Raw genomic sequence first — 12366 nt, 5'->3', positions numbered from 1 at the left:
CTTTTTTTTCTGTCCCTATTATTATTATTATTATTATTATTATTATTATTACAGTAAAACCCAGTTGGACGAGCATAATTCGTTCTTAACAATTGCTTGTAGGTCCATTTGCTCGTACGTTTGAACTGATTTTCCACATAAGAATGAATGTAAAAGAGATTTAATCCGTTCCGAGATCTCATTCAATCGCTTATTTCTGCATTTCTTAAAAAGTATTTGTAGTCTATTTTAACAAACAAATACACCACAAATGAACATATGATAAACATAATTTAACACTTACCCATGTAGTAGTGGTTGATTGCGAGTGTGAGACGCACATCACGCTCGTAACCTTTTTGGTTTCCATGGTAATTCTATTTACTTTTGTTTTCACAGCACCATCACTGATTTTCTTAGGAGACATTTTTCAAGATTTCTAGTGAAATAAAAATATAAAACTAAAAAAAGTTAAGTTTTTGCTGCACTGAACAACGAGAGCGACTGAGTGATACGTCATTAACTAAGAGACTGATGCGACCCTCCGCCGAAAACGGGGAACCGGCAGTGTGCGTTTGCTCGTGCCTTTCAAATTTGCTTGTGAAGTAGAGTAAAATTTTGCGAGTAAGGTCGCTCGTATCTCCGTTTGCTTGTACTATAGGTTGCTCGTACAACAGAGTTTTACTGTAGTATTATTATTGTTTTTAGTAATAGTAGTAGTGATATCTATCAAGTTTTGGAAATAAACACTGTTAATAAACGTCTGTATGTTTATGACACTGTTAAAGTTAAATACTGAGAGATGGAGTGTTTTGATGAAGCAGATTTACTGTTTATTACTTTTGCATCACCAAATGCAATGTTGACACTAAAGACCCCTTCCATAAATTTTAAACAATAAATCTCCATACAGAATGTGGAGCGTCTGCTGTACACGTCACTGTGACTGAACTGTGACTGTCAGAGCTGCTGTTCCACAGAATTAATCAACACCTGGCAACCAGTCAGGATCCAGGATTTAGCAACATTTTAACAAATACATCAGACCTGCATTTTATACTGAATATAAAAGTGTTTAATATCTAATTATTGAACATTAAATCACAGAACTGAATGTGGAAATGTTTTCTTACAGACTCAAATGGATCAGAAACATGCTGTTTCAAGTTCCAGAGAACTCCAATCCCTATCAGAGTCATTACAGGGTATAAAGTAACAGAACGTCACTGTGCAAAACCTGCAGTCATGTAAGTTTTATCCACTTGTTTATTAATTTATATATAATCACTGAATAAAGGTCATTATTTTATGTACATTATTGTTTTATGCTTCTGTTGGTGTATTATTGTAAAACATTAATCTATTACTATGTAGTATATTAAAACTTTACTTAAAACTGATTTTATTGCAGTTCTACACTGATGTAAATCTTCTCTCTGCTCTGCAGCTTCACCCTGAAGAACAGCCATCATGTGTGTGTAGATCCTGAACTCAAGTGGGTGCAGAACCACATGAAAAGACTTGACCAGATCCTGAATGAAAGCCTGAACAAACCTCAAACATCTGTTACATCATCTCTCCAACAGGTAATTCATTTCCATGCAAAATGTACCTTTTCTGTAGTTGAGCAGGAGAAAAAAAAAAAAAAAAAAAAAATATATATATATATATATATATATATATATATATATATATATATATATATATATATATATATATATATATATATATATATATATATGTGTGTGTGTGTGTGTGTGTGTGTGTGTGTGTGTGTAGTAAATCTAATACATCCCTTTTTTCCACTTTTTCTCCGTTCTATAAGTTATGTCAAAGTAAGGGAAATAAATAATCATTGAATCATATATTTTTTTATTGATTTTCCTACTGGTTTTGCTGCTTAACACCTGTCTTCAGTCCTCCACAACAACCCACAGTAAGATAAAGTTATTAATATTATTTTTTATAAATTGTACTCTTTTTTCTGTTCCTATAATTATTATGAGCAGTACCTTTTCATACTGGGAATAAAAGTTTTTCATATCTTATTATTGAACATTTAATCACAGAACTGAAAGTGGAAATGTTTTCTTACAGAGGAAAATGGATCAGGTACATGCTGTTTTAGTTACCATGAGAATCGAATCCCTTTCAGAGTCATTACAGAGTATAAATTAACAGACCATCAGTGTGCAAAACCTGGATTCATGTTAGTTTTTATTGTTTTATTTATTAATTTATATATTATTACCTAATCAAAAGTAATTATTTATGTCCATCATTGCTTTATGGTTGTGTGTAATATGATTATTATTGTTTGTTAGAGTTTCTGATGTTATTGCAGTTCTACACTGATGTAAATCTTCTCTCTAATCTGCAGCTTCACCCTGAAACAAAGGCAATCAGTTGTGTGTAGATCCTAAACTCCAGTGGGTGCAGAAACACATGAAAAGAATCGACCAGGTCCTGAATAAAAGCCTGATCTAAACTCCACAAAGTGTTTAAAATCCTCTTAACAATGACATTAATTTTCATAAAAATAAGACTTTTCCTGTAATTGAGCAGGAGAAATATTATTTTACATTATTTATTAAAACATAGAGTTTTCTTCTTCTTCTTCTTTCGGCTGCTCCCGCAAGGTGGCGCCACAATGGATAATCCGTCTCCATACCCCCCTGTCCTCTACATCTGCCTCTTTCACACCAACTACCTGCATGTCTTCCCTCACCACATCCATAAACCTCCTCCTTGGTCTTCCTCTTTTCCTCCTTCCTGGTGTCTCCATCCTCAGCATTCTCCTACTGATATACCCCATGTCCCTCCTCTGCACATGTCCAAACCATCTCAATCTCACCTCCCTCACCTTGTCTTCAAATCGTCCTACATGCGCTGTCCCTCTAATAAACTCATTTCTAATCCTGTCCATCGTCGTCACTCCCAACGAACATCTCAACATCTTCAGCTCTGCTACCTCCAGCTCCACCTCCTGTCTTTTATTTAATGCCACTTTGTCTAGTATGATTTATCCGATTTATTCTTTGACCCTGCAGACACACACGTGTATTTATCGTACATCTAGTACATTATTATGCCACATCCCTTCTTTTTACTTTTTTTCCCATTATATAACTTATGTTATTATAAAACTTGTAAAATAATGAAAGTCAACAAATAAACACTGTGTTATAACATATTATTCTTTATTTCTGTGTATTATTGTATACTGACAGTAAAGGTTGTGTAAATAGACGTTTATATAATATATATATAAAAAAAATCACAAAGTCGCATGTAATGTTCAGGGGAATTCATTCAAGGTTTCATTTGAGAATCAGTAAAATAATAAATTAAGTCCATCTGAAACACACACCAGTCACCTCCCCCCAACCCCCAAAAGGAACTAATAGAAAGCATCATACCACCTTTCCAAACAGGAAGTAGTAACTCAGTGGTTGGACTTGTAATCAGAAGTTCAAATCCCAGCACCACCGAGCTGCAACTGGTGGCCCCAAACTACTCAGTTGTATAAATGACTCTGGATGAAGGCATCTGCCAAATACAGTAAATGTAACCAGCATTTCTGTGGATTAATGGAGACTGATTGATAGAAATAGAAATAAAGTGTCATGATATGAGAATTATCTGCCAATCTCCAGCCTGATGCACTGTCATGTGTTGTGGGAATTAGGGGGCGGGACAATGGAAAAACCATAAAAAACCCACCACTGACGGTCCAATTAGAAAAAGGCTATATTGTATATAATAGTCAAGAATGGTCACAGTATGATCAGATGATGTTCTTTCCAACAAGCTGGTTATGTGAATTTCACAAACATTAATACATAATCAGATTAATGTTCAATGATATTCTTAATGTGACTTCTTTTCTACAAGACATTTTGAATAATTGCAAAATGGAGAGTATTTTTTATGCTGATAGAAGATGAATATCTGTGATACGTACAAAGTTTTCTCTCACCCAGGAGTTCATCAAAACCAGTTCTATTTTTATACAAACAAAAAAAAAGTATAAAAACAAGATTTTTTTAACTTCTGACTCTGACTTTTCTCTTTTTCTTCTATCTTTATGAAAACATGTCTATGTAAACTGTAAAGTAAGACACATGTGGATAATAAGGATACCAGGATATTCCCAAAAATTGTACCTTCCCTGTTGAGTTTCCACCACAGTGATCATCATCATCATCATCATCATCATCATCATCATTACTCTTATATTTATCGATATCAACAGTCGCGTCTCCTCGTTCTCTCCTGCTGGTTTTGCTGGTCCTCACTTTTAATTCTTCACAATGGCTCAGAGTAAGATAAAGTCTTATCTTTTTATTATTTTACTTTTTGTTGATATCATTATTAGTAGTAGTCGTAGTATAAATAATATCAGGATGTAAAAATAAATGTTAATAAACCACTTTAGGGATCATAAAAAATGTCTCATGATTTTAATATAACTTTATCCTTTAGTCTGGAATAAAAAAGAGAAGATAATGAAATGTTCTGTCAGGTGAGAGTGGAGCAGATTAGTGTTGTTTTGTGTTTTATATATAAAAAAAAAAAAAACGAGATCCAACTTCACACTTCCTGGAGTCATGTACGATTTATGATTTTAACATTATTTTTTATTTGTTTTACAATCCTTCCAGTGGGTAAAAAAAAACAAAAAACATTCAAATTAGGAAGATTCACAGATGATGGTTGTACCCTCACCTTTATCTTCTTTTTACTGCAGTTTTATGACAAAAAGTGGATTCCAGATGTGTGCAGACACTGAGATGGTGTGGGTGCAGTAGATCATTACAAATAAAAATTCAAACTGGACTCATATGACAAAATCAAAACGTCTCTTTTTGTTTTTTTTTATTGACAGAAAACTGGTGGTCAGTAAACATCTGTTAATTATTTACATCTGTTAATTATTCACTTTAAACGGCAAGTATGTTCAACCTATCCGATTGATATTGGGTAAATATTGTCTAAATGTTTCGCCAAAACAGCTCTGATCCATCAAGACCTTTACTCTGAGTCAAAACACCTAAACCACTCCTCCTGATACCAGCTTTATCATTTGAAAAATTAGGGGATATCTGCATTAATACCATCCTGTTCACATAGTGACCACCATCATCATCATCATCATCATCATCATCATCATCATCATCATCATCACCTTCATCAGCAGCAGCAGTCATGATCTCTCGTTCTCTCCTACTGGTTCTGCTGGTTCTCACCTGCCTTCAGTCCATTGCAAAGACCCAGAGTAAGATAAAGTTAAAAAAAATTTTAACTTTTTTTTTTTTCTGTCCATAAAAATTCATAATATTAGTAGTAGCAGTAAGAGGTTGTGAAAATAAACACTGTTAATAAACGACTGTATGTTTTTGACACTGTTAAAGTTGAATACTGAGTGATGGAATGTTGTGATGAAGCAGATTTACTGTTTATTACTTTTGTATCAGCAATTCTTTACCATTTATCATAATAAAATGCAGTGTGGACACTGATGACTCCTTCCATAAATGTTATACCATAAATCTCCAAATAGAATGTGGAGCGTCTGCTGTACACGTCACTGTGACTGAACTGTTGCTATAGAAACGTATCAGAACGAGAGCATTAATACAGTATAAACCTGCACTACTGTCAGAGCTGCTGGTCTACAGAATTAATCAACACCTGGCAACCAATCAGGATCCAGGATTCAGCAACAGTTGAACAGATACATCAGACCTGCATTTTATACTGAATATAAAAGTGTTTAATATCGAATTATTGAACATTTAATCACAGAACTGAATGTGATAATGTTTTCTTACAGACTCAGATGTATCAGTCTCATGCTGTTTCAGATACCAGAGAAATCCAATCCCTATCAGATTCATTACAGGGTTTAAAGTAACAGGCCCTAAGTGTGCACAACCAGGAGTCATGTAAGTTTTAGCCTCTGGTTTATTAATAAAAAAATAATCACAGCAATAATTTCATGTCCATGTTTATCACATTATAACTTTATACAATGTTGGAGTTTTGGAGTGTGTGTTAGATTTTTGGAATTTATTGAAGTTCTAAACCTCTACTCTAAATCTTCTCTCTAATCTTCAGCTTCATTCTGAAGAACAGCCATCAGTTGTGTGTAGATCCTGAACTCGAGTGGGTGCAAAACTCCATAAAACAATTTGACTGGATAGATCAAAGTATGATCGAAACTCCATAGAGTTTAAAATCCTCTTTCCAATGAATAATTCATATTCATACAAAATGTACTTTTATGTAGTTTAGCAAAAGGAATAGATTTTTAATTACTTATCAGAACATACTGATACTAGCATGATTTATCTGATTTATTCTTCGGTTCTGCAGAGACGCAGGTACTTAAAACAATGTTGTTAGACACAAATTACTTTAAATCTTTTTCAATTTACTTTGTCTCAACTGAATAAAAATACATTTTTACAAATCAAATTTCTACATGTATTGAAAATAAAAAATACACTTTTAACCAAAGACGTTTTTACCATCTGATTAATATCATTAGATGTATTTAGATGAATGTAATTTTTCACATCTTTGAAAAGTCAAAATAGTTTATAACCTTGAACAATTGCTTGACTTTAAGATTGTGTTATATTACCATGAAATGTGTTTAAATTACTGAAAAAATCAAGCCTGTTACACAGTCATATATTTACCCATTTTTATTCAAATCCATGAAAGACATTATCAGTAGTGAATGTTCACTTTAATACAGTAATAAAAAAGTGTAATACAGAGTAATACAACAAAAAATGCTTATAAATTGGGCAATAAAATCTGTTTGTTGCATTAGGTGCATCCAAAACAAAACAATGAAAAAAAAAAAAAATCCCACATCACTCAGATTTTAGAATTGTAAAATTTTTGCTGACACAAAAACAAACATAGTAGCCATTTGTTTTTCGAAATTAAAATGTATCTGAACAAGTCCTTGTGACAAACTGTTACTGTTTTACAAACACTGAAACGATCCAGCTGATAGATACTGATGAACCTTAAAAAAAACTACGAGAAAAGACCTAGACAACAACAAAACTGTTGGGGCACCTTATCTGTACGTTTCACTCCTGTAGATTTGAGAAGAGGGTCTGCAGCGTTTGGCGGAATCTCCCTGTTGTCTATGTCCATGATGATTCTCTAAAAGGCTACAAAGGTATATTAAAGTACTTCAAGATACCTCAAGTTCAGTTCAAAAGTGATGCCAGACATCAGGACACAAGCGGATGCAACTAAAGACAACTCATTATAAATTATGCTGATGCTTAATGAAACCAAAAATGGCCATGGTGGTTTGTGCAAGTTCCTTCTGTGCTTCATATCTCTGGCCAATCAAAAATATATACAATCACAGAGAAACTGAGCGACTGCAAGTCCAAGTATAAGTGTTTTATTTGTTTCCAACAAGAAATTTTTTTAAATAGGAATATCTCACAGCTTTACCCAGATACATGACAGGGCACCTCAACATGTACTTTCATCTGAGGTCTACATCCATAGACTTATAGTTTTCACTGCAACAAAACAACACTTCATTATTTAGGACAAATCAATGGTTCCCAAAGGTTTTACATTTCAGAACTACTCGAACAATAAAACAATACAATTTGAGAACCACAATTCAAATGCACCAAATACCTGATCCACATATTTAATCAATTCCCTGGTTTACTCATGTACAGCTTCACCTTTGCTCTGAGCACAACCTATACAAATAATCCAAAAATCTTGCTTGTAATGGCTGTTATAAGCAGGAACAGAACATCAGAAGCTCTTTTAGAATTTCACAAATACACAGCAGTATTTTGATAAACATGAGTTTCTTAAATATACATCACTAGAATGTAGTTTCTGTAATCTTTAAAGACTTTTCACATCAATTACTGTAAGTCTGATGTAATAGTTTCTCGAGCCACCTGATACTGTAAATTGGTTAGCATTAGTTATGACAATGTAGTTTATATCTCTTCTTCCTATATAGCACTTTTCACAATGAACACTGTGGCAAGGAAAATACATTAAGATGAATGAGGAAGAAACCTTGAGAGAACCAGACTCAAAAGGGGAACCGTCCTCATTTTGGTGATGTGATGTGGTCCATCACAGGTTAGTAGTGAGAACTTTGTTAGTTCTCACTCTCCTTCTGTATTGTGAGAACTAACAAATCTGATTTGTTCATTTGTCTTTAGCACCTGTCGGTAGCTGATCATCCTGTCTTTATACACAATTTTTCACCTCTAATTTAGTTTTTCTCCATTTTCAGTATCAGGAGGAGTGAGTGTTTTGGATGTTTCGATTCAGAGTCCAGGCCTTTATGAGTCAGAGTTGATCAGAGTACAGTTAAAAATTAACAGATGTTTATTGACTACCAGTTTTGCATGTCAGTGACAAAAAATCTACTGGATTTTCATTATAAAGTTCTCCAACAGCCAACTTTGAGATGATTTCAAGTCAAGTCGTCAAGTCAAGTCAAGTCAAGTCAAGTCAAGACGCTTTTATTGTCATTTCAACCATATATATTTGATGCAGTGAAATAATACAACGTTTCTCCTGAACCCTGGTGCTACATACAACAACAATCACAGAAAACACAGAGCTGAGGACTAGTAAGTGTTCTCGCCTCATAAAGTACATCGTGTGCAACCTGGTGCAAACAGTGCAAATACAACACAAGACAGTGCAAGACAAATACACAAAAGAAAAAATAGCGCTGCAAGTAAAGCTGTTGTATATTACACACTCTGTCTAAAAGACGTAAAGTGAACATTGTAATTAACAAAATTTGTAAACAAAATGTTGTGCAAAAGAGCAATAGCAGCAATCCAAAAAACGGCATGTAAGCAGTCTATAATAATGAGGTAATATGATATGAGAGTGTGAAGTAAGTACGAGTGTGTGTTTGAGTCCGTGTTGTACAGATCAGTCCCACAGTTGTGGGTGTCTGTGTGTGTGTGTGTGTGTGTGTGTGTGTGTGTGTGTGTGTGTGTATGTGTGTGTGTGTGTGTGTGTGTGTGTGTGTGTGAGTGAGTGAGTTTCAGTTCAGTTCTGCGTATTTTAGAGCCTGATGGCTTAGGGGAAGAAACTGTTACACAGTCTGGATGTGGCGGCCTGAATGCTTCGGAACCACTTCCCTGATGGTAGGAGAGTGAAGAGTGTGTGTGACGGGTTTGTGTGGTCATCCACAATGCTGTTAGCCCTGCGGATGCAGCGCGTGGTGTAAATGTCCATGATAGAGGGGAGAGAGACTCCGATGATCTTCTCAGCTGTCCTCACTATCTTCTGTAGGATCTTGCACTCTGAGACGGTGCAGTTCCCAAACCAGACAGTGATGCAGCTGCTCAGGATGCTCTCAATGGTCCCTCTGTAGAACGTGGTTGGGGGGGGATTAGCTTTCCTCAGCCTTCTCAGGAATTAGAGACGCTGCTGGGCTTTTTTGGTGATGGAGCTGGTGTTGAGTGACCAGGTGAGATTATCGGCCAAACGAACACCAGGGAATTTGGGGCTCTTGACGATCTCCACAGAGGATCCATTGATGTTCAGTGGAGAATGGTCGCTCTGTGCTCTCCTGAAGTCAACAACCACCTCTTTTGTTTTGTCAATGTTTAGAGACAGGTTGTTCGCTGTTGGTGTTCAGGCCCAGGAGGCTCAACTTTTAATTCAGGTGCTGAGGGATGATTGTGTTGAATGCTGAGCTAAAGTCTATGAACAGCATTCATACATATGGGTCCTTGTTGTCCAGGTGGGTGAGGGCCAGATGAAGGGTCATGGAAATGGCATCTTCCACAGTTTGGACGATACGCTTACTGCATCGCGTCCAGTGAGGGTGGTAGCTGGGTCTTGATGTGCCTCATGACAAGCCTCTTGAAGCATTTCATTACGATGGGTGTGAGCGCGACGGGACGATAGTCATTGAGGCAAGAGACAGTAAGCTTCTTCGACATGGGAATGATGGTTGTCGTCTTGAGGCAAGTAGGAACAATGGCACTGCTCAGGAAAATGTTGAAGATGTCAGTGAAGACATCCGCTAGCTATTCTGCCAGGAATGTTTTCTGGTCCAGCAGACTTTCATGGGTTAACTCTGCATAGAGTTTTCCTTACTTCAGCTGTGGTTAGACAAAGCACCTGGACACTGGGAGGAGGGGTGGTCTTCCTCGCTGCCATGTTGTTCTGCACCTTGAACTGGGCTTAGAAGTCATTCAGTGCATGTGGAAGGGAGGTGTCATGGTCACAAGCAGGTGATGTTGTCTTGTTGTTCGTGATCGCCTGGATGCCCTGCCACATGCGCCGGGTGTCTCCGCTGTCCTGGAAGTGGCCGTAAATTCTCTTGGCATGTGCGCAATTCGCCTCTCTGATGGCATGGTAAAGTTTGGCCCTTGCCATCTTTAAGGCCATCTTGTCCCCTGCTCTGAAGGCAGAGTCTCTTTGTTTTAGCAGTGCACAAACCTCTGTGGTCATCCACGGCTTCTTGTTGGTGCGTGTAGTGATGGTCTTGGAGATGGTCACGTCATCAATGCACTTGCTGATGTAGCTGGTCACTGAAGAAGTGTACCCTTCCTGGACGTTTGTTGCAGCTTCCCTGAACGTGTCCCAGTCAGTGCATTTAAAGCAGTCCTGGAGAGCAGAAATAGATCCTGGTAGACATGGATCCAGATTTAGGGTTATTAATGATAATTATCATGTGAGGAAAATGTTAGCTGAGGTAAAACTGTAGTAAATAATAGAGGAATTGTGAGCAGTTAGAATCAGGAATCATATATTTAAAAGGGTAAATTCCAGTAAAGTTCCCAAACACTGTTAAATTCAGTATGAAGATAGAGATCCAGTCAGGATCCAGTCAGTGAGTGTTAGACAACACAGAGTATCTCAGAGAATCAGTTTAACTTTTTGAATGTGTCTGAATACTGTCATTTATTATTTAACAGATTTAACTGTTGCTGAAAAACAGAAGATTTATTGCCATCTATTCAACCACATCAGACCACAGACCTACTCAAGCACCCCTTTACTGTATGTTGTTCCATAAACTGGAAATGTTCTTAAAATTTTCTGTACAATTAACCCCTTGAACATTACATCAGGAATTACATTTATTACATGTATCCACCTTAGATACTTCCATAATATTATTATTGTCTCTATAAAGTATGTAAATAAATGTTCTACTGTATTTAAAGTGTATTTTGAGCACATGTAAAGATGATAAAATCAGATAGATCTTTGATGTTTTCATTGTGTTGATGTTTCTACAAAAGATCATATTTTGTGGAAAAGGCCAAGCATTTAAAATCACTCGAGATGATTATAACATGTATCCACCTCGAATACTTCTGCTAGTATGAAGAATCTTAACCTTAAATCCAGGAATGCTTGTTAGACACTGTTAGATATGTAATGTATCTGGAAGGGCAAATGAATGTGGGCAAATTAATGTAAATCCAGTCAGTAAGTGGTAGTCAACACTGAGCAACTTAAAGAAAGTCTCTAGGTTACGTATGTAACCCTAGTTCCCTGAGAGAACGAGACCCAGATCCAGAATAGGATGCAACCCTCTGCCCTTTTTTGGAAATATGAAGTACCGGCTGTAGAACCCGGACTCTCATTCTGATGGAGGGAACACCTTTGATGGCCTTCTTCTTCAGGAGAGTGTTTACTTCTCGTTCCATGACCTAGAGCCTGTTCGGTTCCCACCAAAGTTAGAAGGACCCTGTTCAAATGGAGCGGAAGAGACCTGAACTGAATCATGAGACATTTTTAATGACCCTGAAGTGGTTCATTAAGATTTATGTTCACAACCTGATATTATTTATATTACAAATTTTACCACTACTAATAATCTCATCTCATCTCATCTCATCTTCTCCCGCTTATCCGGGGCCGGGTCGCGGGGGCAGTAGTCTAAGCAGAGATGCCCAGACTTCCCTCTCCCTAGACACTTCTTCCAGCTCTTCCGGGGGGACACCGAGGCGTTCCCAGGCCAGCCGGGAGACATAGTCTCTCCAGGGTGTCCTAGGTCTTCCCCGGGGTCTCCTCCCAGTGGGACACGCCCGGAACACCTTCCCGGGAAGGCGTCCAGGAGGCATCCGGAACAGATGCCCGAGCCACCTCAGCTGACCCCTCTCGATGTGGAGGAGCAGCGGCTCTACTCTGAGCTCCTCTCGAGTGACCGAGCTTCTCACCGTATCTCTAAGGGATTGCCCAGCCACCCTGCGGAGAAAGCTCATTTCGGCCGCCTGTATCCGGGATCTTGTCCTTTCGGTCATGACCCAGAGCTCATGGCCATAGGTAAGAGTAGGAACGTAGATTGACTGGTAAATCGAGAGTTTTGCCTTGCGGCTCAGC

The 12366-nt window shown here is 37.3% G+C and overlaps 1 protein-coding gene and 1 long non-coding RNA gene across 7 annotated transcripts in view; one reads left to right on the top strand and one right to left on the bottom strand.

Moving 5' to 3' along the window:
- The window catches only part of LOC310725914 (C-C motif chemokine 8-like), a 37089-nt gene that overhangs the window by 291 nt on the left and 24432 nt on the right, over positions 1–12366 (top strand). Inside the window, exons 2-6 of one of the 6 annotated variants that reach the window (XM_083541069.1) lie at positions 1115–1226; positions 1427–1565; positions 1897–1915; positions 5816–5927; positions 6100–6501. In XM_083541069.1, coding sequence (XP_083397195.1) covers positions 1115–1226; positions 1427–1565; positions 1897–1915; positions 5816–5927; positions 6100–6211 — 494 coding nt within the window. In that variant the 3' untranslated portion in view covers positions 6212–6501. Of the gene's footprint in view, positions 1–1114; positions 1227–1426; positions 1566–1896; positions 1916–2076; positions 2189–2359; positions 3049–4981; positions 5258–5542; positions 5928–6099; positions 6502–12366 lie in introns of those variants that run through there. The other 5 variants (XM_083541071.1, XM_083541070.1, XR_014533543.1 and 2 more) reach the window with 5 other exon arrangements.
- Positions 1–12366, bottom strand: part of LOC310725940 — a 39452-nt gene that overhangs the window by 12740 nt on the left and 14346 nt on the right. The window lies entirely within an intron of this gene.

Source organism: Silurus aristotelis (assembly GCF_946808225.1).
Source record: "Silurus aristotelis genome assembly, chromosome: 5".
NCBI classification, from domain to species: domain Eukaryota; kingdom Metazoa; phylum Chordata; class Actinopteri; order Siluriformes; family Siluridae; genus Silurus; species Silurus aristotelis.
Note: the sequence above shows the minus strand (reverse complement) of the source record. Positions and strands in the feature narration are given on the sequence as shown.